General features: G+C 49.1%; 1 protein-coding gene across 1 annotated transcript in view; it reads left to right on the forward strand.

Annotated features, from left to right (window-relative positions):
- GDAP2 (ganglioside induced differentiation associated protein 2) overlaps nucleotides 1–25039 on the forward strand; it is a 146062-nt gene extending 121023 nt beyond the window's left edge. The window contains exons 9-12 of the mRNA XM_069203590.1: nucleotides 7310–7449; nucleotides 9341–9395; nucleotides 20429–20572; nucleotides 24444–25039. Of these exons, the coding sequence (XP_069059691.1) occupies nucleotides 7310–7449; nucleotides 9341–9395; nucleotides 20429–20572; nucleotides 24444–24491 (387 nt within the window). The 3' untranslated portion in view covers nucleotides 24492–25039. The remainder of the gene's footprint in view (nucleotides 1–7309; nucleotides 7450–9340; nucleotides 9396–20428; nucleotides 20573–24443) is intronic.
- Nucleotides 25040–25605: the final 566 nt, after the last annotated feature.

Here is a 25605-nt window from a genome sequence, read left to right on the forward strand (position 1 = left end):
TGGTGGGCCATAGAGCTGGACTTCGGATTGAAGATAGCGGGCCTTTTCCTGTAGAGGGCGTTGTGAACTAAGCAGACTAACTTCTTCCTCTTAACCGGCTACTGGTGAGGATTTTTGATCTTGTCCGGGCCAGAAGCGGTGACGGGCGCTTCGGAAGCAGTCTAGCTGCAGCACCTGGAGCCGGCGCCCCGAATAGTTCATGGTGCCCAAGTATAAGGAGTCCCCATGGTCCAGTGCAGGGTATGGAGTGCATGGACATCAGTGAGCTTAGCGTTTCTGGAAGGAGAAGCAGAATTTTTCTCAACATCTTGAGAGCAAAACAGGTTGGCCACCACATGCCGTAGTTTGTTGAGCGAAGAGGAGATGGTGGTATACTATGGCGCCAAGATGCACGAGTATCAGTGGGTCCAAGTGGCTACCCACAGGGACACCTGTCTGTTGAGTGTTTGCCGAAGAAGAGAGCCTCATTTTTGCCCCTGCTGAACTTGAGGTACTTCGAGGACATCCATCTGGCCACGGCTTGGATGCATTGATAGAAGGAGGCAGGTGCAACCGCAGGATTGTAGGCAACAGAGGTAGATTTGTGTGTCATCCGCATATGACAGAACGTCCGTACTGCATGACTGGACGATGGCGGTCGCGCGTCTTATGTAAATATTAAACAGTGTGGGGCTTAATGAAGACCCTAGAGGAACCCGCAGGCAACGCTCAGGGTGTCGGAAGCGTCACATGGTAGGGATACAGCTTGAGTTCTTCAGGACAAAAAAGATTGGCACTACATTGGTATGCCTACATGTGATGTGCACATGTATGATATATGACCCATAAACCTGAACTGAAGCGCGATAGAAGCATGTGCTGATGGTCGCATAATACTTGTGACTACGTACTGCAAGCTTACATTGCTAAGGGAGTTTGGATTTAAAAGTTTGTAGGTTGTGAACTAGGAGGTATATATACAAGCTAGAAGTCACACTCTTTCATACGTTAATTCATTTTCACCAATAATGCAACCCTTTAAGAACATGTAGCCGGTGGTAAACATGTGAGGGATATTGACATGTTTGTGGACAGTGCTCCACAGCTTAAGCTCGTTCAGGTTACCAATAAGCTTTTGTTAGAAATGGGGTTTGTGGGTGGCAAGGGTATGCACCGCAGCCAGGCAGAACCTACCACTCTAGTCAGGGTGAGTAAGTTACACCTCAAAGATAACCTGTGCTCACCCAAGTTAGGTTGGCTCAGAGCAGTCTGGCTTATCTCCAGAGGTCATGGGTAAAGCGTTTGCACAACACACCCACCCCAGTGACCCAATAAATACACCACAAAAGAAACTTCACATAGTATTATGTAAAAAAAAAAAAAAAAAAAAGTATATCACGCTTACATCCTAGACCCAAACATCATAGATCAGTAATTGCTTTACTCACCAGGTAATTGTCACCACATCACTGTCTTGCCATAAAGGCAAGATGTCGGTGTTGCCCTTGTCCTGCCACCTTCCAGGTGCACCCCAGGCAGATCCTGACATTAGTTTGTTATCCTCCTAGAGCAAAACAACATAAACCATATGTAGGAGGCTGGACTGGCTTGTAGTGAGCACCAAGGGGTACTTACACCTTGCACCAGGCCCAGGTATCCCTTATTAGTGTAGAAGAGGTGTCTAGCAGCATAGGCTGATAGATAATGGTAGCTTAGCAGAGCAGCTTAGGCTGAACTAGGAGACAAGTGAAGCTCCTACAGTACCACAAGTGTCACTTGCACAATATCATAAGAAAACACAATACACAGTTATACTAAAAATAAAGGTACTTTATTTTTATGACAATATGCCAAAGTATCTCAGAGTGTACCCTCAGTATGAAGATAGCAAATATACACAAGATATATGTACACAATACCAAAAATATGCAGTATAGTCTTAGAAAACAGTGCAAACAATGTATAGTTACAATAGGATGCAATGGGGACACATAGGGATAGGGGCAACACAAACCATATACTCCAAAAGTGGAATGCGAACCACAAATGGACCCCAAACCTATGTGACCTTGTAGAGGGTCGCTGGGACTATTAGAAAATAGTGAGGGTTAGAAAAATAGCCCACCCCAAGACCCTGAAAAGTGAGTGCAAAGTGCACTAAAGTTCCCCCAAGGACAAAGAAGTCGTGATAGGGGAATTCTGCAGGAAAGACACAAACCAGCAATGCAACAACGATGGATTTCCAGTCGAGGGTACCTGTGGAACAAGGGGACCGAGTCCAAAAGTCACAAGCAAGTCGGAGATGGGCAGATGCCCAGGAAATGCCAGCTGTGGGTGCAAAGAAGCTGCTACTGGACAGTAGAAGCTTAGGTTTCTGCAGGAACGACAAGGGCTAGAGACTTCCCCTTTGGAGGACGGACCCCTCACGCCGTGGAGAGTCGTGCAGAAGTGTTTTTCCACCGAAAGACCGCCAACAAGCCTTGCTAGCTGCAAATCGTGCGGTTAGTGTTTTTGGATGCTGCTGTGGCCCAGGAGGGACCAGGATGTCGCAAATTGCGTAAGGAGACAGAGGGGACGCCGAGCAAGACAAGGAGCCCTCTCAGCAGCAGGTAGCACCCGGAGAAGTGCCAGAAACAGGCACTACGAGGATGCGTGAAACGGTGCTCACCCGAAGTTGCACAAAGGAGTCCCACGTCGCCGGAGACCAACTTAGAAAGTCGTGCAATGCAGGTTAGAGTGCCGTGGACCCAGGCTTGGCTGTGCACAAAGGATTTCTGCCGGAAGTGCACAGGGGCCGGAGTAGCTGCAAAAGTCGCGGTTCCCAGCAATGCAGTCTGGCGTGGGGAGGCAAGGACTTACCTCCACCAAACTTGGACTGAAGAGTCACTGGACTGTGGGAGTCACTTGGACAGAGTTGCTGGATTCAAGGGACCTCGCTCGTCGTGCTGAGAGGAGACCCAAGGGACCGGTAATGCAGTTCTTTGGTGCCTGCGGTTGCAGGGGGGAAGATTCCGTCGACCCACGGGAGATTTCTAGTGCAGAGAGGAGGCAGACTACCCCCACAGCATGCACCACCAGGAAAACAGTCGAGAAGGCGGCAGGATCAGCGTTACAGAGTTGCAGTAGTCGTCTTTGCTACTATGTTGCAGTTTTGCAGGCTTCCAGCGCGGTCAGCAGTCGATTCCTTGGCAGAAGGTGAAGAGAGAGATGCAGAGGAACTCGGATGAGCTCTTGCATTCGTTATCTAAAGTTTCCCCAGAGACAGAGACCCTAAATAGCCAGAAAAGAGGGTTTGGCTACCTAGGAGAGAGGATAGGCTAGCAACACCTGAAGGAGCCTATCAGAAGGAGTCTCTGACGTCACCTGGTGGCACTGGCCACTCAGAGCAGTCCAGTGTGCCAGCAGCACCTCTGTTTCCAAGATGGCAGAGGTCTGGAGCACACTGGAGGAGCTCTGGACACCTCCCAGGGGAGGTGCAGGTCAGAGGAGTGGTCACTCCCCTTTCCTTTGTCCAGTTTCGCGCCAGAGCAGGGCTAAGGGGTCCCTGAACCGGTGTAGACTGGCTTATGCAGAAATGGGCACCAAATGTGCCCATGAAAGCATTTCCAGAGGCTGGGGGAGGCTACTCCTCCCCTGCCTTCACACCATTTTCCAAAGGGAGAGGGTGTAACACCCTCTCTCAGAGGAAGTCCTTTGTTCTGCCATCCTGGGACAAGCCTGGCTTGACCCCAGGAGGGCAGAAACCTGTCTGAGGGGTTGGCAGCAGCTGCAGTGAAACCCCAGGAAAGGCAGTTTGGCAGTACCAGGGTCTGTGCTACAGACCACTGGGATCATGGGATTGTGCCAACTATGCCAGGATGGCATGGAGGGGGCAATTCCATGATCATAGACATGTTACATGGCCATATTCGGAGTTACCATTGTGAAGCTACATATAGGTAGTGACCTATATGTAGTGCACGCGTGTAATGGTGTCCCCGCACTCACAAAGTCCGGGGAATTGACCCTGAACAATGTGGGGGCACCTTGGCTAGTGCCAGGGTGCCCTCACACTAAGTAACTTTGCACCTAACCTTTACCAGGTAAAGGTTAGACATATAGGTGACTTATAAGTTACTTAGGTGCAGTGTAAAATGGCTGTGAAATAACGTGGACGTTATTTCACTCAGGCTGCAGTGGCAGGCCTGTGTAAGAATTGTCAGAGCTCCCTATGGGTGGCAAAAGAAATGCTGCAGCCCATAGGGATCTCCTGGAACCCCAATACCCTGGGTACCTCAGTACCATATACTAGGGAATTATAAGGGTGTCCCAGTAAGCCAATGTAAATTGGTAAAATTGGTCACTAGCCTGTTAGTGACAATTTGAAAGAAATGAGAGAGCATAACCACTGAGGTTCTGATTAGCAGAGCCTCAGTGAGACAGTTAGTCACTACACAGGTAACACATTCAGGCACACTTATGAGCACTGGGGCCCTGGATGACAGGGTCCAAGTGACACATACAACTAAAACAACATATATACAGTGAAAAATGGGGGTAACATGCCAGGCAAGATGGTACCTTCCTACACCATAACATCAGGATAGGTTAGGGAGAGGGAACAACACAAGAGTGGTTCACCATCCCTGCAGTATGTAAATCCCCAACCATGGTCATCCCTTATCATTAGTAATATCGGAGTTTACCAGAGCACCTGCACTGCTATTATACATTAGGCGGTAATGTAAGCACCATCGCAGGTTACAGGAACACCGGCATGCATACCACAGTGAATACGGTAAAGTGTGTATCACTCCGTATGTAGAGAATTCTTAACCGGGGTGGCCTCTGTCGTGGGCTCCCACTGTAACACTACCAGCAGGATACCTTCTTCTGAGGTATGCATCTGAGCAGTGGCGGCATCACAAAGTACTGTCACCACATGAGGACCTTAGGCATGTGGTTGATGGCAGTGTGAGGATTCTGAATGCACAGGGTGATCTCTACGGCCTTGCACGTCTTAAGGGACCTCACCAGAGATTACCTCCACTAGGGCCAAAAGACAGTCATGCCTCCGCAATCCATCCACAAGGGAAAGTGGGGAAGCACCACTGCAGCACCACGTGAGGAGGCCTCGTTCGGTTTCCCCCGCGCTCAGCTTGCATCTGCTGGCAGCCTGGGTATGCATGGTGTTGCTGCCATGTCCAAGATCTTCTAGGCGGTGTCATGGCCCTTTAGAGATACTGGTGACCCTCGCCCACGGCACAAAGATAAGCCTGGGGTGAGTTGTGGATGTTGCCGGTGGGCCTCAGTCATAGGCCCTGCCTCCTTGAGAAATCCAGAGTTGCTCTAGTACACGGTCCCCTCCCTGGCCAACAGCAGAGTTTAAGGGGAATGACTGCCAGTGGCCGTTGATTATGGGGACTGTGTCTTGGTAGTAGGAATGTGCTTTGGTTGACTCCCCCCTCCCCCCAGGGTGCGGCAGCAGGATTCTGGGCAATGAAAGCACTTCTCGCACGCTCACGGGAAAATGAAGCGCGCACTGCGTGTCTCTGAAGGAGCTAAATTGGTCAGCCTCACAGCTCCATGGCAATCCTACTAATGTAGGGGCTCCGAGGGAGCAGGCACTCCCCAATGAACCCCAGCAGAACTCTTGCGAGTGGCAGGCCTGCACATCAGGGTTACTGCTCCCAGTCGGGATCTCTCCTGCTAGCAGCACAGCGCTTTGGCAGTTCAATGTCAGGGTACAGGGGGTAGCAGGGCAACATACAGAAAAACAATCTAGGTGAGTCCTTTATGCCACCCAGCAGCAGCAGGGCAACAACAGAAGAGAAGTCCAGCTGAGTCCTTTCTACAGCCCAGCAGTCCTTCCGGCAGAGGTTCAGTCCCAAAAGGGCTCTAAAAACATGGAGGTACAGCCCCTCTACTTATATTAACAATGCTCAGCTTCTAGAAGGTGGGAGAAGATTCCAGCCAGATCTGATCAGTTCGATGAATTTCCCTTCTCCCCTACTCTGGCTCAGACATCAGTAGGGGGTAAACAAGCCCTTTGTTTTAGGGCAGGACACAGTCTATACAAGTGTAAAGTGAACCCCGCCTCCCTCTATCCCAGCTCAGGAAGACCATCAGTATTCAGATGTAACTCCGTCACACCTAACCCTCCCGATGGATGGCTGTCTGGGGAATATGCAGAAAGCCCAGCTGTCACTCTACCCTAGACTTGGATTGGACCCATACTGCTAAGCACTAGAGTCATAATCACAGAGAAAGACCCACTTTCTAAAAGTTGCATTTCTAAAATAGTAATGTAAAATCCAACTGCACCAGTAAGCAGTATTTCTCACTACCATTCCAAACATACCAAACAGGTTTGCGCTACTTCTTATAGATCAGAAATTACTACTTGGTCATATATAAGGGAATTTCCAATGCAAACCTATGAGAGGAGCAGCACTCATAGCAGTGAAAAACTAAATAGGCTGTTTGTCACTGCTAGGACATGTGACACATACAGATATATGCCCTACTTTTTACATACACAGCACCCTGCCCATAGGGCTATCTAGGGACTACCTTAGGGGTGACTTAGGTGTAGTAAAAAGGTAGTTTAGGCCTTTGAAAGTAGTTTGACTTGCCAGGTAAGTGTGGCAGTAAACTGCACACGCAGGCCCTGCAGTTGCAGGCCTGAGACAGGTTTGAAAGGCTACTTCTGTGGGTGGTGCAATCAGCGCTGCAGGCCCACTAGTAGCATTTAATTTACAGGCCCTGGGTATGTTATACCACTTTACAATGGACTTACAGGTAAATTAAATAAGCCAAGTAGGAGTAAGCCACTTATACCAAGCTTTAGGGAAGAGAGCACATGCACTTTAGCACTGATTAGCAGTGGTGAAGTGCCCATAGTCCTAAAGCCAACAAAAAGAGGGTAAAAAAAAATAGGAGGAGAAAGGCAAAAAGTTTGGGGTTAACCCAGGACCTCCTGTTCTTCATCCGCGTCAGTGAGGAGCGCTCTGCAGTCCAGGCACACTCAGGTTACTAGTAACCAGCACTGATGGTCCCTGCAGTCCCCAGCCGACCTGTCTCCTCCTTTCGTCCCCCCGGCAGATCTTCCTGTAGCTCGTCCATTACTGCAGACAGTGCTTCACAGCCTGAGCACCCTCAGATAAACATTGAACTTTGTTCCTGGTGTTTTGGGTCCCCAGCCCCGCTGACCTGTCTTTGTCTTCCCCCTCCTGTTCTTCATCCGAGTCTGTGAGGGGGGCTCCACAGCTGAAGCGCACTCAAGTTATCAGTGACCCGCATAATAGTCTCCCAATATCCCCAGTTGACCTCTGTCTTCCTCCTCCCGCAGGCCCTCCTGTACTTCATCCACGTAATGGATCACATTGCGGTGAAGGAATATGTCATCGTCTACTTTCACACACTGACCGGCGAGCACAACCACCTCGACTCAGACTTTCTGAAGAAGATGTATGACGTGGTGGATACCAAGTAAGTCTCCAGTAGAAAGACCCTGTCCCTTTCTTCTCCGCGGGCTGTGACTTGGTTCCCCACCGGTGACTCAGAGGGTGGAAGAGGGAGATATGCCCCCTAGGAATGGTAACTATCTAACGTCTCCCACCGTCATACATGTATCTTTCTGGACCAATTGGAGGTGGTATCACCCCAGTCTCACAACATACTCCTACCCTGTATGTGTTGTGTATCAATTGCACATTTAGATGATCTCGGAACACGATTGCAGTTGCTTGAAGTAGGCTTTCAGTATCTTGGGGTAGGCTAAGGGCATGCTTGAGGTAGGCTAAGGGCATGCTTGAGGTAGGCTAAGGGCATGCTTGAGGTAGGCTAAGGGCATGCTTGAGGTAGGCTAAGGGCATGCTTGAGGTAGGCTAAGGGCATGTTTGAGGTAGGCTTGGAGTTGGCCTTGGGTATGCTTTGGGTATACTTAAGGTAGGCTTGGGGCATGCTTGTGGTAGGCTAAGGGGTTGCTTGAGGTAGGCTAAGGGCATGCTTGAGGTAGGCTAAGGGCATGCTTGAGGTAGGCTAAGGGCATGCTTGAGGTAGGCTAAGGGCATGCTTGAGGTAGGCTAAGGGCATGCTTGAGGTAGGCTAAGGGCATGCTTGAGGTAGGCTAAGGGCATGCTTGAGGTAGGCTAAGGGCATGCTTGAGGTAGGCTTAGGGCATGCTTGAGGTAGGCTTGGGGCATGCTTGAGGTAGGCTTGGGGCATGCTTGTTGTAGGCTAGGGGCATGCTTGGGGTAGGCTTGGGGTAGGCTTGGGTCATGCTTGGGGTAGGCTTGGTGTAGGCTAGGGGTATGCTTGGTGTAGGCTAGGGGTATGCTTGGTGTAGGCTAGGGGTATGCTTGGTGTAGGCTAGGGGTATGCTTGGTGTAGGCTAGGGGTATGCTTGGTGTAGGCTAAGGGCATGCTTGGTGTAGGCTAGGGGCATGCTTGGTGTAGGCTAGGGGCATGCTTGGTGTAGGCTAGGGGCATGCTTGGTGTAGGCTAGGGGCATGCTTGGTGTAGGCTAGGGGCATGCTTGGTGTAGGCTAGGGGCATGCTTGGTGTAGGCTAGGGGCATGCTTGGTGTAGGCTAGGGGCATGCTTGGTGTAGGCAAGGGGCATGCTTGGTGTAGGCTAGGGGCATGCTTGGTGTAGGCTAGGGGCATGCTTGGTGTAGGCTAGGGGCATGCTTGGTGTAGGCTAGGGGCATGCTTGGTGTAGGCTAGGGGCATGCTTGGTGTAGGCTAGGGGCATGCTTGGTGTAGGCTCGGGGCATGCTTGGTGTAGGCTCGGGGCAGGCTCGGGGTAGGCTCGAGGTAGGCTCGGGGTAGGCTAAGGGCATGCTTGAGGTAGGCTTGGAGTAGGCTTTAGGTATGCTGGGGTCGGCTTTGGGTATGCTTGGGGTATACTTGAGGTAGGCTAAGGGCATGCTTGAGGTAGGCTAAGGGCATGCTTGAGGTAGGCTTGGAGTAGGCTTTTGAGTTTGCTTGGGGTATACTTGAGGTAGGCTTGGGTCGGCTTGATGTAGGTTTGGATTAGACTTGCACAGTTGTAAAGAACCACGAAGTACAAATGAGAGCCATTCAGATGGATTGCTACAAAATGTAAATTGTCACACATTTCCTCCACTTCTATCCTTCCTGGGACATCCACGTTTAATTGCACGGTGATGAGTCTAAACGTCAACTGATAAATGCGTGTTTTTAATCCGAAAGAAATATATTAGTCGAGAACAGTATCTCATTTCCCTTTGAGGACTTGTAGGTGACTCCATAGTGCTGTAGAACCCCATAGTGCTTTGTAGCCAAGACTGTGATATGCAAGTCACAAACATACAGCCCAGGTCCCTTACTAAGTTGTACTTATTCTCTCAAACTAGGTACAAGAAGAACTTGAGGGCCCTGTATTTTGTGCATCCTACGTTTCGGTCTAAGGTAAGTTGACTCTTACGTCTGAAGACGTCTCCTCTCTGACAGTAAAATATTGAAATATGAAGACACAAGCAGCAGCCTAGAGCACACCATCTTCAGGCTCCTGGAGCTCCAGTCTGTCCTTCTGGGTGCGAAGCCTTTTCTGTTTTCAAATGACACATGTCTCTTGAGTCTTTGAGCGTGTGAGCCCCACTCCTGCTTCGGTGGCCGCTCACTGTGCAGGAAATCTTAGGGCTGCATTAATCAGAGGTGATTGGCAGAAAGATATTTATTAAAACAGCTACTGGGAAAGGTGTCTACTGACTAATTTTGTGAGTAGCTGTTTCTATTACAAATATCTATTGTAGCACCTGTGATTATACCTACCGTGTGGCCCAGTATTAATACCCAGTGTATTAGGACCGCTAGGAATCTGTTCATGTGTAGCCTACATCCCATTAAGATGATGTGATCATTACCAACTGGAAGATGCCACACTCACAAAGACTTGTCTGTGAGTAGCACATACATTCTGCAGTGTGTAGTGTTGGCTGAGTGCAGTGTCGCCCATTGAAAGCACCAGATTTACAGTGTCTTGGACAAGGTTTCATTGAACGTTAACACAGGAAGCTCAGCACACGTTTAGTGTCTGCATATCCTGTAATCTTACTGTGTCCTTCGGACCCAGTTATAGAACTTACTTTTGCAGGGAGCCCTTGTCCATCGCCTTACCACTCGCCGATGAGCATTTGTGATCTTGCTGCGCAGGTCGCTGCCGACAGATAGTCCTGTTCCCTGGGGACGTGCCCAGAACCCCATCCTAGCCTCTGGTCAACACTGATTCTTGAGCTGCCCACTTCCCTCCCTAGCTCGCCTGCTGTAGCTCCACACAATCTGGTGTGGGCGATCTGATGTGATGTGGAAAGTGGTATCAGAATGACACTCGCATCCCATCCACCACCAGTGAGTGGGTAGGAGTGGCCAATTAGAAAAAAAAGTTTATGCACTTTAGCACATCTGTCATGCTCAAGATGCAGGTGTGAGATACAAGTTACGCCTGCCATCCAAAGTGCCAACCGCATGTGATGACCCTCTGACACAATAACAACAAAGTCTGGTGCTTGCCCGTGGTCATCTTGTCCACATAGAGGGTCCAGTGCTCGCATGGAGATACTCAGGTCTCCCACAAAACGATTGTTGTTTTGTAATGTTCACTTAAAACAAGCACAAATCCTAGATTTCAGTTCTTTCTGAAGAGTTTGTTTAAAATTCACTGTGATCTTCACAACAGCTGGAGTTGGGTCATCAGTCTCACCATGAGCTTCAAAGCCAGCACCTCTTGAAGAGGGAGCTCCAGATGACTTTACTGATGAAGTCTAGTTCACCTATGAATGTTATGTTATGTTATGTTATAAGCACTTGTTATAGCCCAGCGACTCGCCCCATAGGTGCATCTCTGTCCTTCAGTAACAAAGGACCAGCAGACTAATTAGAACAGCCACATCTTCAGCAGTTTTTTTTTAATTTGGCAGAATCTGTGTATGAATGAATTTGATAAGGAAGTTTGTTCCAAAAAGAAGGGGCAAGGTAACAAAAGGACCTGCCACCCAATCTTGAAGTGTGGATACAGGGAACATTGAGCAAGGCGTGGTCGTTGGATCTGAGATATCTAACAGGACATTAATAGCCCATGAACTCTCGAAGTTGAGAACTTGGGTTATTAACTTTTACCCCAGAACTTGTAGTTGGCCAACAGTTGGGCTGCAAGTAAAAAAAACAACACAAAAATGAATTTGGATTTAGAAGCGAGCCCGGATCTTCGAAATATCAACTATGGAGCGAGAAACTGTTGGGTAAATCTCCCTTTTCAGCCCCTGGATGTGCACCAAGGTGGGTTTCTGGCCTCCATCTTACTTTGCTCTTCATTGAAGGATTCTCAAGTTCATTTTTCAGTTCTGTGAGGCATACCACTCCCATGGGTATAACATTTGAGATTCCTTGTTAAATTTAATAAGCTGTAATTTCTAAATGAGAGAAAGTAGATAGCCACCATACTGACCTATGTCAATCGGTCACGCTGTCCACGCCAGACGATGTTGACTCCTTTCTTTCCATGATATCCCTCCCCCAGATTTCGCCAGAGCTAGATGAGCCCATTACTTTGACCGAGATTCAAGAGGCCCTCAAAGCCCTTGCCACCAGGAGACCCCCTGGTCCAGACAGATGTCTGTCAGAGTTTTGCAAAGCATATGCACAGCTACTGGAACCCCGCCTGCGCGTACTCTACAAGGAAGCCCTCACCACCACACGCCTTACTGACACACTCCATGATGCTTTCTTAAACTCACTATTGAAACCGCACAAAGACCCGGTGATTCTTCATTCATACCGACCTCTGGCACTGTCAAAGTCCAACTACAAGATATTGGCCAAAATCATAGCAGATCACTTGGTGCCCCTAGTCCCAACTCTGATACACACAGACCAGAACAGATTTGTACAGACCCGTACCACATCTCTTAATATACAAGGCTTTTTCCAAATCCTTAAATATGCACCCCCCCCCGTTGGTCCCAGGCGAGATGTATAGTGCTCGATCTGGAGAGGGAGTTTGACTCGCTGTAATGGTCTTTTCTACTTAGGACCCCGCCGCAGTTCGGACTGGGACCCCGGTTCCTACAACCAGTGCAACTTCTGTGTACCTTGCCAACAGCCAGAGTGAAATTCGGGCCCCCTTATATCTAACCCTATTGATATAGAGAGAGGCACGAGACAGGGATGCCCCCACCCCCCTTCTCTTTGCCTTGGCCATGGAGCCCCTGGCAATTGCTTTACATGTGCAGGGCCGTGACTAGGGCATACCCGTGGGAGACATAACTAATTCGGTGTCCCTCTGTGTAGGCGGTCTCCTCATTATTTGAGAGATCTTTCCCAGTTCCCCACGAAAATAACTGACACCCTAGACACCTATGCATCTGTTTCCGGATTGCGATTCAATTAGTCTTTTCTCGCTAACGCCCAGCTTGCCCAACCCCGGTCCACTGCTCGCCACATTAGTGGCAAGTCACGTTTAGCTCCTTGAAATGGTCGTTGCCTTATGTATTATTTTGTCAACCTCCCTCTATGTTCCTGCCTCTTACTTCGCTCTTTTGAACGTACCAATTGAGAATTTGTCTTGAACGCTTCCCATTGTAGAGTAGCCCTCTCCACACTCTACATGCCGACTGCTCAAGGAGGCCTGGCACGTCCCAACTTAGAGCACTGTTATCTGGTGGCCCAATTACAGTGGGTGTTGCGATGCTTGGCTTCCAGCTAGCGGACTGACATGGCTATGGAATCTTTCAAACCTTTTACATTTGTTCCACCCCTGTGCCGGATCCTGTGTGCCCCAGCCTCTGCGACTGCATGCGGCCTATCTCTGCTTCCGCACATGCTTCCACCTCACCAAAGCCACAATTTCTTATGCCCTTGCCATTGCTCCCCTGAGGACACTATCGGACCCCAAACCACTGTGGTAGCGGAATTAACGCCATGGCTTGCCACTGGAGTCCATACCCTGGTGACCTTTACAACAATGAAGCAGTCCTCCAATATGAAACCCTAAAGGAGGGTACTGGGGTGCCCCTGGAGGCTTCCTCCTTTATTGCTCTCTCATTGGAATGCTAGGGCAGTCATGGGGGGACCTAACCCAAGAACTTACCACGCACCTTACCCTGCAGTATTTGCACGTTTGGCAGGGTTAGACACTTGGTGCACTGGCTGGCAGACTCACTGCGTCACTGTACCTCTTTACCGCTCACGCCTCTCCAGGACCGCTGGCAGGATAATCGCTGCAAACCATATACGGACAAGCTCATTACTCGTGCCATGTAATACACAGTTTTGGCTGTTACCATAGTACATTACCAAGAGAGCGTACCTCACACCTGCTAAAATTAATAGATACTTCAACTGTACAGACGCCAAATGCCATCACTGCCATTTGATAAACGCAGACCTGCTGCCCATGTTATAGAAATGCCCACTCTTGCATCACCATTGCAGTACTGTGCCACACTGGCTGTCTCACTGCGTGGACCGGAACATTCCATTCACTTGGAGGCTTGCATACTGGGACACTTTGGTGGGGACAGAAAACACAGAGCTGCATCCCAGTTTCTGAACCTGGGACTTCTATTAGCCAAGATACTCCTAATCTGACCCACCACACTATGAAGCGTGGCTGCAGTCCCTGTCGATCTGGGCACGGGCAAAGAGTACTGCCCGCCACCGAGAAGATAATCTCCGCAAATCCCCAGTAGCCACTAATTGGGACACAATACTGGCTGACCTTCATATGCCCATCCCCGACACTCGTATAAGCTAAGTACACTGTCACCAGGAAACATGGTGAGCGTGGCTGGATTGCCACCACTACACATGCCACTGGGCACACCATGCACACGCCAACAATTCCCTTCCCCGTGCATCTCAACAAGACCCAGCTAAATCATCAGCGACACTGCTACTGATTCTCACGTAGTTTTCGTAGACGAGTAGTTACTGGATTCTTTCTGTAAATGTGTAGTACTGACCTTGTTGTTCGCCTGCCTATAGATCTAGCTACAGATTCCATTTTTGGTTCTTCGATTCACCGTTCAACTAGCTGTGTCAAAACTTTTGGTTTAAAATGTATCTGTTTTAGTGCAATGTCGATATTCCTGGCCACAAAGCCGCACATGCAAACCTGCTTACTGTGTGCCTAATCTGCCTTATACCCGTGCATTTACGATACTGCTCAGAACCTTGTCTACTTAGCTCCTTGCGATATGTGATGTGATGTCGTGATGGGCAGTTTACATACTGTATGCTGTGGTAACGCTGCTCCACATGCATCACTGTGTGTACTTCTCAGCCGCAGCGATGTAAGCATTGTTAGTGCAACATAATGCTTAAACGCCAAATGTAATAAAACAGATGTAAACAAAAAAAATGAGAGAGGGGTAGATATGTCCTGTTTGGTACCTGCAGAATTGTAATGATAACCCCTCTTATGATAAAGTTGCATTTATCATTACAGTTTTGAAAATGGCACTTTTAGTAAATTGGCATTTTCCTGCCCTTTGTGCCTGCAGCCTGTCTTGGGTCACATGACAGGGTGTAGCTTACAGACTCTGTGAACTCCTCCCATGTAGTCATACAGTACTGCGGTTAGCTGAGCCTAAGTGGGCCATCAACCTGCAGGATGGGGGGACGGTGATCAGCATAGCCCCACTTGAACCTGAATAAGCAGTGTCCTTTTCATAATAGGCCTAACAACCCTGTATTGTCACTGCAGCCAGCTCGAAGCTAGAGCAGAAACTCCAAAAACGTCAAAGAACCCTTCCAGAAGCTTCTCCCAACTTCTAGGAGCAGGTAAGCAGAGTATAAAAATAGGACTCTCTGACACACTCTTCAGTTCACTACTGGACCTGCAGAAAGACCCTTAGAGTTGCCTGCTGTGCATTCTATCAGGCTGCTGCTGTACCTGGAATGACTGCTTTGCTTGAGCCTTCAGAGGCCAGCCCTGCTGTAGAACCCTACACCTTCACCTGAACCCAGGACTTCCAGAAGTGACCCCAAGGGCTAGTTTGCTGGCCTCCTGTTCAGAGCCACAGGGACATAACAGGCTCCCACCATCTTGAGCCCGCACCTGCACCCAGCCTGCGTGAGTCCTGAGCCCCCAAGAAGTCTCCACCCACTTCTGGAACCTTGGTTGTGATGCTAACGGTGCCCAAATGGCCATTTTCCAAAACTGAGGACTTGGACAAATTTTGGCCAAAAAGAACTTTGAGAACGAGGAGGAAATCGGGACCACCTGCTTGCCTATCCCCCGAAGTGCATCGCCGGTTGTATCAACTTTGCAGCTTCTCTTGCTAGGTTCTTCTCTGCAGCAGCAAATCCGTTTCAGCAGTCCTTCGCCAAAGAGGTATAGGACCTCCTGGAAGTGTGCTGGACTACAGCTTCTTCTTTGTCCCACTGCAGATTTTCGACTTCCATTTCGGCGACTAAGACCAGAGGTACAAATATTTACCAGACCCATCCTCGGACACTTGGCAGCCTTGCCCCACTGAACTTCAACCTTCTCAGAGACTTCTTCAAAAATGTTCGAAGTCTGAAGGTAAGCGCTGACCGGGCCCAGTCCACTTCTTGTACCCGAGTCGCGCTCCATTGCAGTCTGCCCTAACTTTTGCCTTTTACCCTGTCTTGCGCGACCAAATGTCTGTGGTTGGCACTTTTAGGTGCGATTTGTAACCTTAAACTTTAAAAATTAATTACTCCAGTTCTGCTAGTTATATTTTGGGGGTTTTAGTGTCAAATAATTTATCAAAATTTGCTCCATTTTTTGTAAGTTGGTTTAAAATGTTACTTGTGTTATGTTTTTACTTTATTATTGTTTGTGTGGTATATAAATACTTTACACATTGCCTTCAAGTTACGTCTGACTGCTTTATGTACCAGGCTGCCCAGGGGTAAGCACAGGTTAATTTAGTGACATTTTGTGGTTCACCCTGCAAGGGACTGTGGCTGTTTCTTGACCGGGGCTCACACCCCAGTCAACCAACAGCCCAGTTTCTCACTGTGTTGTTGTACCATGTATCCTGCTTCGTTTGGAGCCTTGCTTTGTACGTGGCTTTGGAATAAAAAAGTGTAAATATATGGCGCGTAGAGGACGTAAAAGGCACTGGTGCAGTTGTTCCTGCTGCCAGTAAAAAGTTTGTTCTGGTCTCTTGTGTGGGCTGTTTGCAGGTGCAGCTAGCCGTGGGACAGTGCATGCACAGATTGGCTGTGATGTTTGAAACATGGCCATGAGAACAGAGGCCCGCAGCCCAGCTCTAGGTCATCTGTTGGCTGATCCTGTGCACACAGTGGTAACATAGGTTTGTGAGAATAGTTGTGTGTACGGCAGTGTCGTTGTGTAAGCACATGATCTCTGCTTGGGCTCTTTGGAGGCAATAGGAGCATATTAGTATCATACTTTTGGGGTCGACGGAATCAAATCGGACTTGGTGTCGGCTCAGGTGGGAGGTGATGCTGTACAATGCACCTCGAGCAGGTGGGGTGCTGTGCAGGGCTGTGGTTATCTCTAAGGTGGGAGGTGGTGCTGGTCTGTGCAGTGCGAGCAGGAGGGGTGTTGAGGTCTGTAGTCTAAAGATGTGAATATCTGAGGTGGGAGGGCAGTGCCAGTCGGCGCAGTGTGGGCAGGAGGGGTGTTGAGGCGTGTAGTATAAGGATGTTATTATCTCTCAGGTGGTGCCGGTTGGTGCAGTGTGAGCAGGAGAGGTATTGCGGTCTGTAGTGTAAGGATGTGGTTATCTCTCAGGTGGTAGGTGGTGCCGGTCGGTGCAGTGTGAGCAGGAGGGGTGTTGAGGTCTGTAGTGTAAGGATGTGGTTATCTCTCAGGTGGTAGGCAGTGCCACTCTGTGTAGTGTGAGCAGGAGGGGTGTTGAGGTCTGTAGTGTAAGGATGTGGTTATCTCTCAGGTGGTAGGTGGTGTCGGTGAGTGCAGTGTGAGCAGGAGGGGTGTTGAGGTGTGTAGTCTAAGGATGTGGTTATCTCTCAGGTGGTAGGTGGTGCTGGTCGGTGCCGTGTGAGCAGGAGGGGTATTGAGGTCTGTAGTATAAGGATGTGGTTATCTCTCAGGTGGGAGGCAGTGCTGGTCGGTGCAGTGTGAGCAGGAGGGGTGTTGAGGTCTGTAGTTTAAAGTTGTGCATATCTGAGGTGGGAGGTGTTGCCGGTTGGTGCAGAGTGAACAGAAGGGATATTGAGGTCTGTAGTGTAAGGATGTGGTTATCTCTCAGGTGGTAGGTGGTGCCACTCGGTGTACTGTGAGCAGGAGGGGTGTTGAGATCTGTAGTGTAAGGATGTGGTTATCTCTCAGGGGGTAGGTGGTGCCACTCGGTGTACTGTGAGCAGGAGGGGTGTTGAGATCTGTAGTGTAAGGATGTGGTTATCTCTCAGGGGGTAGGTGGTGCCAGTCAGTGTAGTGTGAGAGGGATGGGGTGTTGAGGTCTGTAGTCTAAGGATGTGGTTATCTCTCAGGTGGTAGGTGGTGCCAGTCAGTGTAGTGTGAGCAGGAGGGGTGTTGAGGTCTGTAGTCTAAGGCTGTGGTTATCTCTCAGGTGGTAGGTGGTGCCGGTCGGTGCAGTGCGGGCTGGAGGGATATTGAGGTCTCTAGTGTAAGGATGTGGTTATCTCTCAGGTGGTAGGTGGTGCCGCACGGTGCAGTGCGAGCAGGAGGGGTGTTGAGGTCTGTAGTGTAAGGATGTGGTTATCTCTCAGGTGGTAGGTGGTGTCGGTGAGTGCAGTGTGAGCAGGAGGGGTGTTGCGGTCTGTAGTGTAAGGATGTGGTTATCTCTCAGGTGGTAGGTGGTGCTGGTCGGTGCCGTGTGAGCAGGAGGGGTGTTGAGGTCTGTAGTTTAAAGTTGTGCATATCTGAGGTGGGAGGTGTTGTCGGTTGGTGCAGTGTGAGCAGGAGGGGTGTTGAGGTCTGTAGTCTAAGGATGTGGTTATCTCTCAGGTGGTAGGTGGTGCCAGTCAGTGCAGTGTGAGCAGGAGGGGTGTTAGGGTCTGTGGTGTATGGATTCGATTGGCCCTCAGTCTTTCTCTTCATCTGGAGTGTTTCTCCTTGTGGAGGAGGAGTACTAAGAATGCATTGCGAAGGAGCGGTGAGTTTTATAACACATTGTAGGTACACGCGGAGGGACACAGTGTAGACCGTTTTGCATTGTACTAGGCAGGTTGGGGATGTGGTAATGTGCAGGGCATCTGTCTTGGAAAGGTCTATGAGTCAGGAAACAAGAATGGGGGGGGACTAGGAGCGCGTCTAGGCCCAGCATCCAACCTCCCTAAAGATACATTGTACAAGTGGAATATGCACTCCTAAAAGAATCAGAAAAGGAAACAGAACAGACAGTAGGTTGGTTTGGGTCTGGGAAAGCAGATTGGGGCGTCTGATTGCTCAGAAGCAAGAGCCCTCACACACCCAGACGGGTGTCCTGCTTCATCGAGCCTGCTCCTCATTGGGCTGGCGCTGCAATACTGGAAGTCTCAATACGTGGGGCCACTTGGTATAAATAAAAACAAGGGGTGGCTGTGTTGGAGACAGTGATCTGGTACAGTTCACAGGAAAGTGAGCACGTCGGTCGACATGTTTCGCACCATTTAAAGCCCGTTTGGATCTGGGCACTTCATCAGGACCATGTGACCTAATCTAGCAATGATTGAGGGCTATAGTAGTGGTAATTAGCAACAGTACATAATCGCAAAAACCTACCCTCAAGTGTAGGGTATACCTTGTGATATCTAAAATCTGACCTGCAATGGGAAAGAGACATATAGAGTGAAAGTTAAAAACAAGGAGGGGATTCAGTCTGATCATAAGCGCTGCAGTTGGGTCCGAAAATTAGATTGATAATCTCTGAGAAGGTTCATGTTTAAAAATATTTTGTGAGTACAGAAAAAAAGTGGTTTTCCTTGCCGTGCCTAGAAAAGACAGCCTTGTGATGGGGCAGAGATTCTTTAGTTTGGTTGTGTTGATAAAGGGCTCTTGTTGTCTGTTCTTTGTGATGAAGAGGGTAATGTTACTCTTCTGTCGTACAGAACTTACACTCGTGTTGATCATTTTAACACAATGGGCTGAAATGGGTCCATCAAAGGACCGGAAGCGGGTTTGTGATTGTCAGTCATCGCGGTGGTAAAGTTCTGACTGCCAGCGTTAACTTTTCAAGGGATCTAAGAATTGCTCCGTCTGGTTATGGTTCTTCAAAATAGATTTCTTCAAATGGTCCCATGTTTTTTGGGGCTTGGCGTGACTGGAAATCACTGTTAATGTTAAAACTGGCCGATTATGTAACAGAATTAGGTCTTGTGGTCCCTGCATGTGCAGTATTTTCATAATTGTAAGTCTGCATCACGACCTTCCTCTTCACCCTAAATTCTGTTGACAGAAGGAACTATTTAAGCTTAGACAGGTGCTCTTGCAGTTGTGAATATGTGATGTTTCGTGATTCCATGATTTCCTCAAGGGTGCTCAATACCGCCACCACCACCACACCCCTGGACCACCCTGCTGAAGACCTGATGGTCCATAAGGCTTGAAACGTCACTGCGTGTTCCCGGGGCTGACCCATGATGTTCGTGTATTTTTAAAACAGACCATGTTTGCCCTGACAAATGATGCTGTGTTAAGCTAGTGATCTTTTCAGTTTTATCTCCATTGTCTGTGTCTCTCTGCAGCTACTGTACCCTTCACCTGCCCCTTCTACACTGCTTGTTGGTCACTCTGCCCTGGACCCTGCACGTTGGCCTTGCAAACCAGCGACACGGAATCAACATGTGTTTCTTTTGAGAAGAATGAAAACTCTTTTATTTTGGGCACGGATTTTGCTGTTACACTTGTTAGTTTTGAATACAATTTCCAGAGAGCCACTTGTGCTAGAGTTGTTCACTGTGTGAAGGACTCACCATCGTCAGTAGAGACAGCTACGCTGATACTGTGTCCCCCCAGGTGGCAGCGTGAAGCGGTCAGTAGAAGATGGGCAGTGGTAGGAGAATGCCTACCTCTGGTGTATCCACCTGGGATGGAGCCTCCCTGGGGCAAGGAACAGGTGGCTACCAATAGCTCAAAGCTCCTTCGACCTCCTCGCCACCATCTGAAGTGTGGCAGCGATGGATACATCTCAGTATGGTCAGTGTAAATGGCAGGGTCTCCTCCGCAGGCTTGGTGAGACTCCCACCCTGTCCATTCTTCTAAACCAGACGTGTGGGTTGATGAGGGGAACAAGCTGCTGCCAGCTTTGGTCAAGGCCTGTGGTGTATTTTATGGAAATCTTGATGTAGACATACAATATGCCAAGCACTGGAAGGGGTTTGTGTCACCAGTCAAGCAATCACATGCATGTTGGCATTTGCAGGCTGGCGGCAGGCTTTGGCATGATGCCCACCCTTTGCGCTTCAGTTATTACCCTGTACGTCATTTCAGCTGAAGCACTTCAGCAATGTTAGGCTTTTGGTAACCAAGGTGTGTTCTTCTTTAGGTGTCCACGTGGTTTTTCACCACCTTCACCGTGTCTGGTTTGAAGGACAAAGTGCACCAGGTGGAGAGACTTCAGCAGCTGTTTACAGCCATCTCCCCCGAGCAGATCGACTTCCCACCCTTCGTCCTGGAGTACGACGCCAGGGTAAGAGCGTGAGGTGTGGCACCTACAGCGGTTGTGAGTAGACTTTCCGCAGTGATGACACAGGGTGACAGTGATTGTTTTGAGTAACTTTATGTCAGTATTCATAAGGTATAAATGTGTTGACAAGTCAGTCCTTCTGGATATCGTCCTGTAGGGTTCCTGCAGGGACTGGGTCAGAGTTTGATATGTTTTTGCAGAGATGTCGCTCGCTCATCTCTACAAATTGGTATAGCACTTCCTTTATAGGTTTCAAAAACTAAAGCAAGTCTTGAAAGATGGGCCAGAGTGCTTCATCAACTGAGACCAGTGGCAAGAAGTGCAGACCTCCTCTCCAGGGATGGCGGACCAGTGCAAGCATCTGCCACTCCAGGACAGTCCTGGCCCACCAACACCTCTGGGACCACCCGGGGTGGGGGGGTTGCTGCTGGTGCAGGAAGGTTGGTAAGGACACTTAGCGTAAGCCCCAGGGATGGAGGACGGTGCCAGTGTTATCCATTCTGGTGCAGTCCTGGTCCACCGACCCCTCAGGGACTGCTGGTGATGGGGGTTTGTTGCTGGTGCAGGAAGGTTGGTAAGGACTCTTAGCGTAAGCCCCAGGGATGGAGGACGGTTCCAGTGTCATGCATTCTGGTGCAGTCCTGGTCCACCAACACCTCAGGGACGGTTAGACAGAGGCTTGTCGCTGTGCAGGAAGGTTGTTGAGGACACTAAGGAAGCCCACATAGATGCCTATCCTGGTGAAGTGGCCATTCACTTGACCTCTGCTCTTCTGCTGCCTTCTGTGTGGTTGGGGTAGCAATAGCCTGAGCTGAAGTGTTCAAAGAGGCCCTGATGTAGGCGCTCTACTCCTGGAATGCTTTTCTGCATCTTGTCTCTTCTTGATGCTCAGATAGGGATCCCTCTTTTCTGGCTCTTTTGGCTTTAACTGGAGAACGATTTCTTTCAGTCTTCCGTCCACCCTTTGCTTTTCACTGACTTCTTTTCTCCTGATGTTCATTGAGCTGGGGCTTTAATAAGTGATTTTATTCTTAGCTATCGAATGAATTCTCCACACACTATTTAGAAACTCTCCCACAGCTGTGTTTTTAGAAAGTGTGGAGGCCGTACCAGTACTCGCGACACCTGCACGGTTTTAGATGCAGTATGGGTGCTGGGTGATGCTGAAGGGGTGGGGGCGGTAGGTCATAAAAGATCTGCAGGTATGTGCAAGATTCGCCCCCAGTAGTCGTGAATTATCTGCAGTCTTCGGCACGACTGGCCTGCCAGGGCCTTTTTCTCCAACATCTTGGATGCCGGTTGTGTTGACTTCGTTGAGTTGATTTTGGAGCTCTTGCAGTTTTGTGTTGGGCGCACAGCTTTGTGTCTTCTCCCAAGGACCTGCACTGACCATCAGAAACAGAGTTGCCCAGTTCATGGTGCAAGGTGTACTGCCTGACCTGGAGACTAGAATGCTTTGTTGTTTCTCCTCTGCGGGCGGCTCATTGGCCGGCATCCGCTTGGGCTTAGCAGGAGGACCACGGCTGCGGAGGTCGGCAACACCTCTCTTCCGACAGCTCATTGGTTCGCCTGTGTTGGTCGGAGGAGGTGCCTGGCTGCTTCTTGAACTCTCTTACCAGCCTTACTAATGATGCCTTTCATTTTGTCTATTTTTGATGCTCTCACGTTTGTTTCAGTCAATTTTGATTTCCGGCTGCGTCTCAGTCACAGCGGAGCCTCCAGTTGAGACAGGAGTGGCTGGTCTCAGTTGAGTTTTCTTTCCCCTGCTGTTGGCTATGAATGCGTCCCATCTCAGGCCATGTCCCCGTGATTCTCGAGGGGTGCATCTCTGGGCCAGTAGATCCAGGTACCCCACTCAGACCGAGTCCAGAGGGATCCTGCCAGGCTTAGGTTGTAAACTAAGCAGGACTTCCCTCTCTGTACAATGTCTTCCGCTCATGGTCACATTCCCGAGCACTGCAAGCAGTGCGGTTCTGAAACATCCACTGCTGAAGCCCTGTGCTCTCAAGAATACTTTCCACGCCAGTAACATTCTGACACCATGGACAACCTAAAACCAACATTTCACAACCTAAAGGATATTTCATTATTACTCGCTCTTCTTTGAAAAACAGCCCAGATTTTTTCCATTTACTAGAAACAGGCGAGCAGACCTGGTATTCCTTATGGAGATTCAGCTCACCAACTCTTCAGGTCCTGAGCAGGGACTTCCAGCTAATAATCTTGTGTCGCCTAGAGGTGGCCCTGATAAGGCTGGAGGTGGCATCGCTACAGTAGCTGGAGAAAACATCTCGTGGAAGATGACTGTGGACCCCATCCCAGCAGCAGAAGGAAACATTTCCGTCTCTTTATCCAGATTTTTTTTTTCCATCTTATTGGTATTGTTCCGTATTTATTTTGTGTTTTGAGAACAAAAGTAGTCGTAAAATGTTATATTTCCACATTTAACACTTCTACGCGGATACCTGTCACGCATTAGGAAATCAAGCAGCCACATAACGAAACACGTCAGCCATAGGTGCCTGTTAGCTTTATACTACAAATGCATGCTAGTCGGACCCTGTTCTGTGACTCCCCTGGCTGGCTACCTGCTCAGCGTTTGTCTGGAGTTCATTAGAAACAGCCTGGAGAGTCCTTTGCAAAAATCACAATTGTCAGTATGTTTCCACTTTTAAAAATAAATACAGGGAGGAAGCGCATCCTTTTCTGTCTGTACATATCTGTAAAAATGGAAAACTTGGAGCCTTAACCATTATATACAAAAATGTAATTTAAAGGGCAAATTAAAATGGGCAGTAACTGACAACCCACCTTTAATGGCCACCCAAAGGATACGTCTGACCTCGTGCAAGCTTTTTCTTTTCGTTTATTGAGTTGGATCCACACAGAGTAAGACTGAGGGTGTGGGTGGGGAGAACCATTGTGGTGTGCGTGTGTGGGGGAAGCAGCACGGAGGGTTAGGCATGGGGGGTGGCAACGGGCGAGAGAGGAGGGTGTGGGTGGTGGAAGTAGCACATGGGTGGGGATAGCGAGGAGAAGCAACAGGCAAGAGATTAACGTGGAACGGGCTGGGAGAAGCAGACGGGCCAGAAAGCAAGGTGGGCGGGAAGTACACATGGATGAGCGCAACATGGAGGGGCATGGAGACGAACACTGGTGACAGAGCAACATTGAGTGCTGGGAAAGAGGTACACGAGGAGACAGATGGAAAACACATGCACTTTCATGGAGTACGGATGCAAAAGTAAAACGATAGTGCTTTAAAAGCAAGCAGTGGAACCATAGAAGTCACCCAATCAAAAGACTTGGTAAAGTGTCTATACTCCAGGGGAGGGGGAATTACTAGATTGAGAGGCTGCGACACAAATAAAAAGCTAAAAAATGAGTGACCAGAAATCCAACCAATGGTAAGCAATGGGGGGCTCCAAGCACCTGTATTTTCCCAGGTAGAACATAATATGTCTTTCGCAACAAGACAACTGTCTTCTCTATTAAACTCAACCTAAAAACCCAGAGTCTTCAGTTTTACTTGATGGAAATTCTGAAAAGCGTCTTAATCCATGAACGATTCCCTTCGTGAAGAAGTAACGTTACCCGGGGTTAGCTTTGGAGGATAACGATGTGGTTTTAGCAAATTGCCTTTTCTGGTTGGTCCAGCAATGCTCGGTGCTGGGAGTCGGAAGGACTTGTCGGTGCTATAGATGGGCCTTGCTTGCCCGTTGACAGTTGTCTGTGTTAAACCTCTCTTTGCCCCTACTCAGTGTTTTGTTTCTGTGACGACTGAAGCGTGTACATGATGTTGGCTAGTCGTCTGCGTATCAGGTCATAGCGGTGCAACAATGTTTCAACTGAGTATTTTTTCCCTTCCCTACAGGAAAACGGTCCGTTCTATCAGACGCGCCACTCATCTATGGACCTGTGATTGGCCGGCGTTCTTTGATTTGGGACTCGCCATTGGCTGCTGCATGCGGCTTCTTCTCGTCTCTCCACCAGCTGGACAAGGCAGGAGGATATTCCCTAGTCAGTATTTTTTTATGAAGGAGCTATTTTCCAGACTTCAAAACAACCTGAGAACTTGGTGCCACTGTGAAATGCAACCTTGACAGTAAACTATTTATTTTTGGCCTGGCTGTGTTTTTTCAGTTTTTTCTGGTCTTGAGTAATCATTCCTGGAATGCTGCAAACCTTAAGACGCCCAGTCTGCCTCATCTGCTGGAAGCATGCCCCCTGCTGGACAGATTTCAGCTCTGCAGCGTTTGCTGGGGGCCTGCAGTGGTGTGACCTCGGGGGTGGGGGGGGTAGTTGATGAGATTCTCCATCCATTAAAAAAAACAAATGTGCCTACACCGAGCTGAGGATTAAAGTTGTTTATAACTCTGATGTGTATTGAAAGGAGGGCAGCAGCCACTTGGATAAAGTTCTCTGAATGTAATATTTTACTTAAAAACATAAACCTGAACTGAAAGCTTACGATGCTATGTTTACGTGAACATCTGTGTCACACTTTTCTCTTCTTCGTGGCTGGGTCCACGGCTGGAAATGAACAGTCTTGGATTGGGGGATGTTCTGACCCCACAGGGCCCTCCGCACCGAGTCTTTCCTGGCTGTTGGTTTCTAAGAATCTTTGCACTGCCCTGATTTCCCATGAGTTGTACGATTACTGTAGTGTATATGATTTGTATGACTTTATTTTAAATTGGGTCTGCGAGAGAATGAGGTTGTTCAAGGAATAGAGAAGACGGGTAAGATGGTTTTAAGCCATTGCTCCTGCCCTGAACTGTTCCTTGGACAGCCACACTGGTGGACCCTGTGCCATTGACACTCCAGTGCGTGTGCAGTGCCCGTGACACACATCCATTTCTACGCTCGCCGGCCTCTACGTTGGTTGACGGCGGCAGGCGATCCTCTTTCCATACCCACTGAGTACTGACCAGCCTCATTCCATGCCCACTGTGAGCACTGACCGGTCCCCTTCCATACCCACTGTGAGTACTGACCGCTCCCCCTCCATACCCACTGTGAGTACTGACCGGTCC

Source organism: Pleurodeles waltl, chromosome 8 (genome assembly GCF_031143425.1).
Source record: "Pleurodeles waltl isolate 20211129_DDA chromosome 8, aPleWal1.hap1.20221129, whole genome shotgun sequence".
Lineage (NCBI taxonomy): Eukaryota > Metazoa > Chordata > Amphibia > Caudata > Salamandridae > Pleurodeles > Pleurodeles waltl.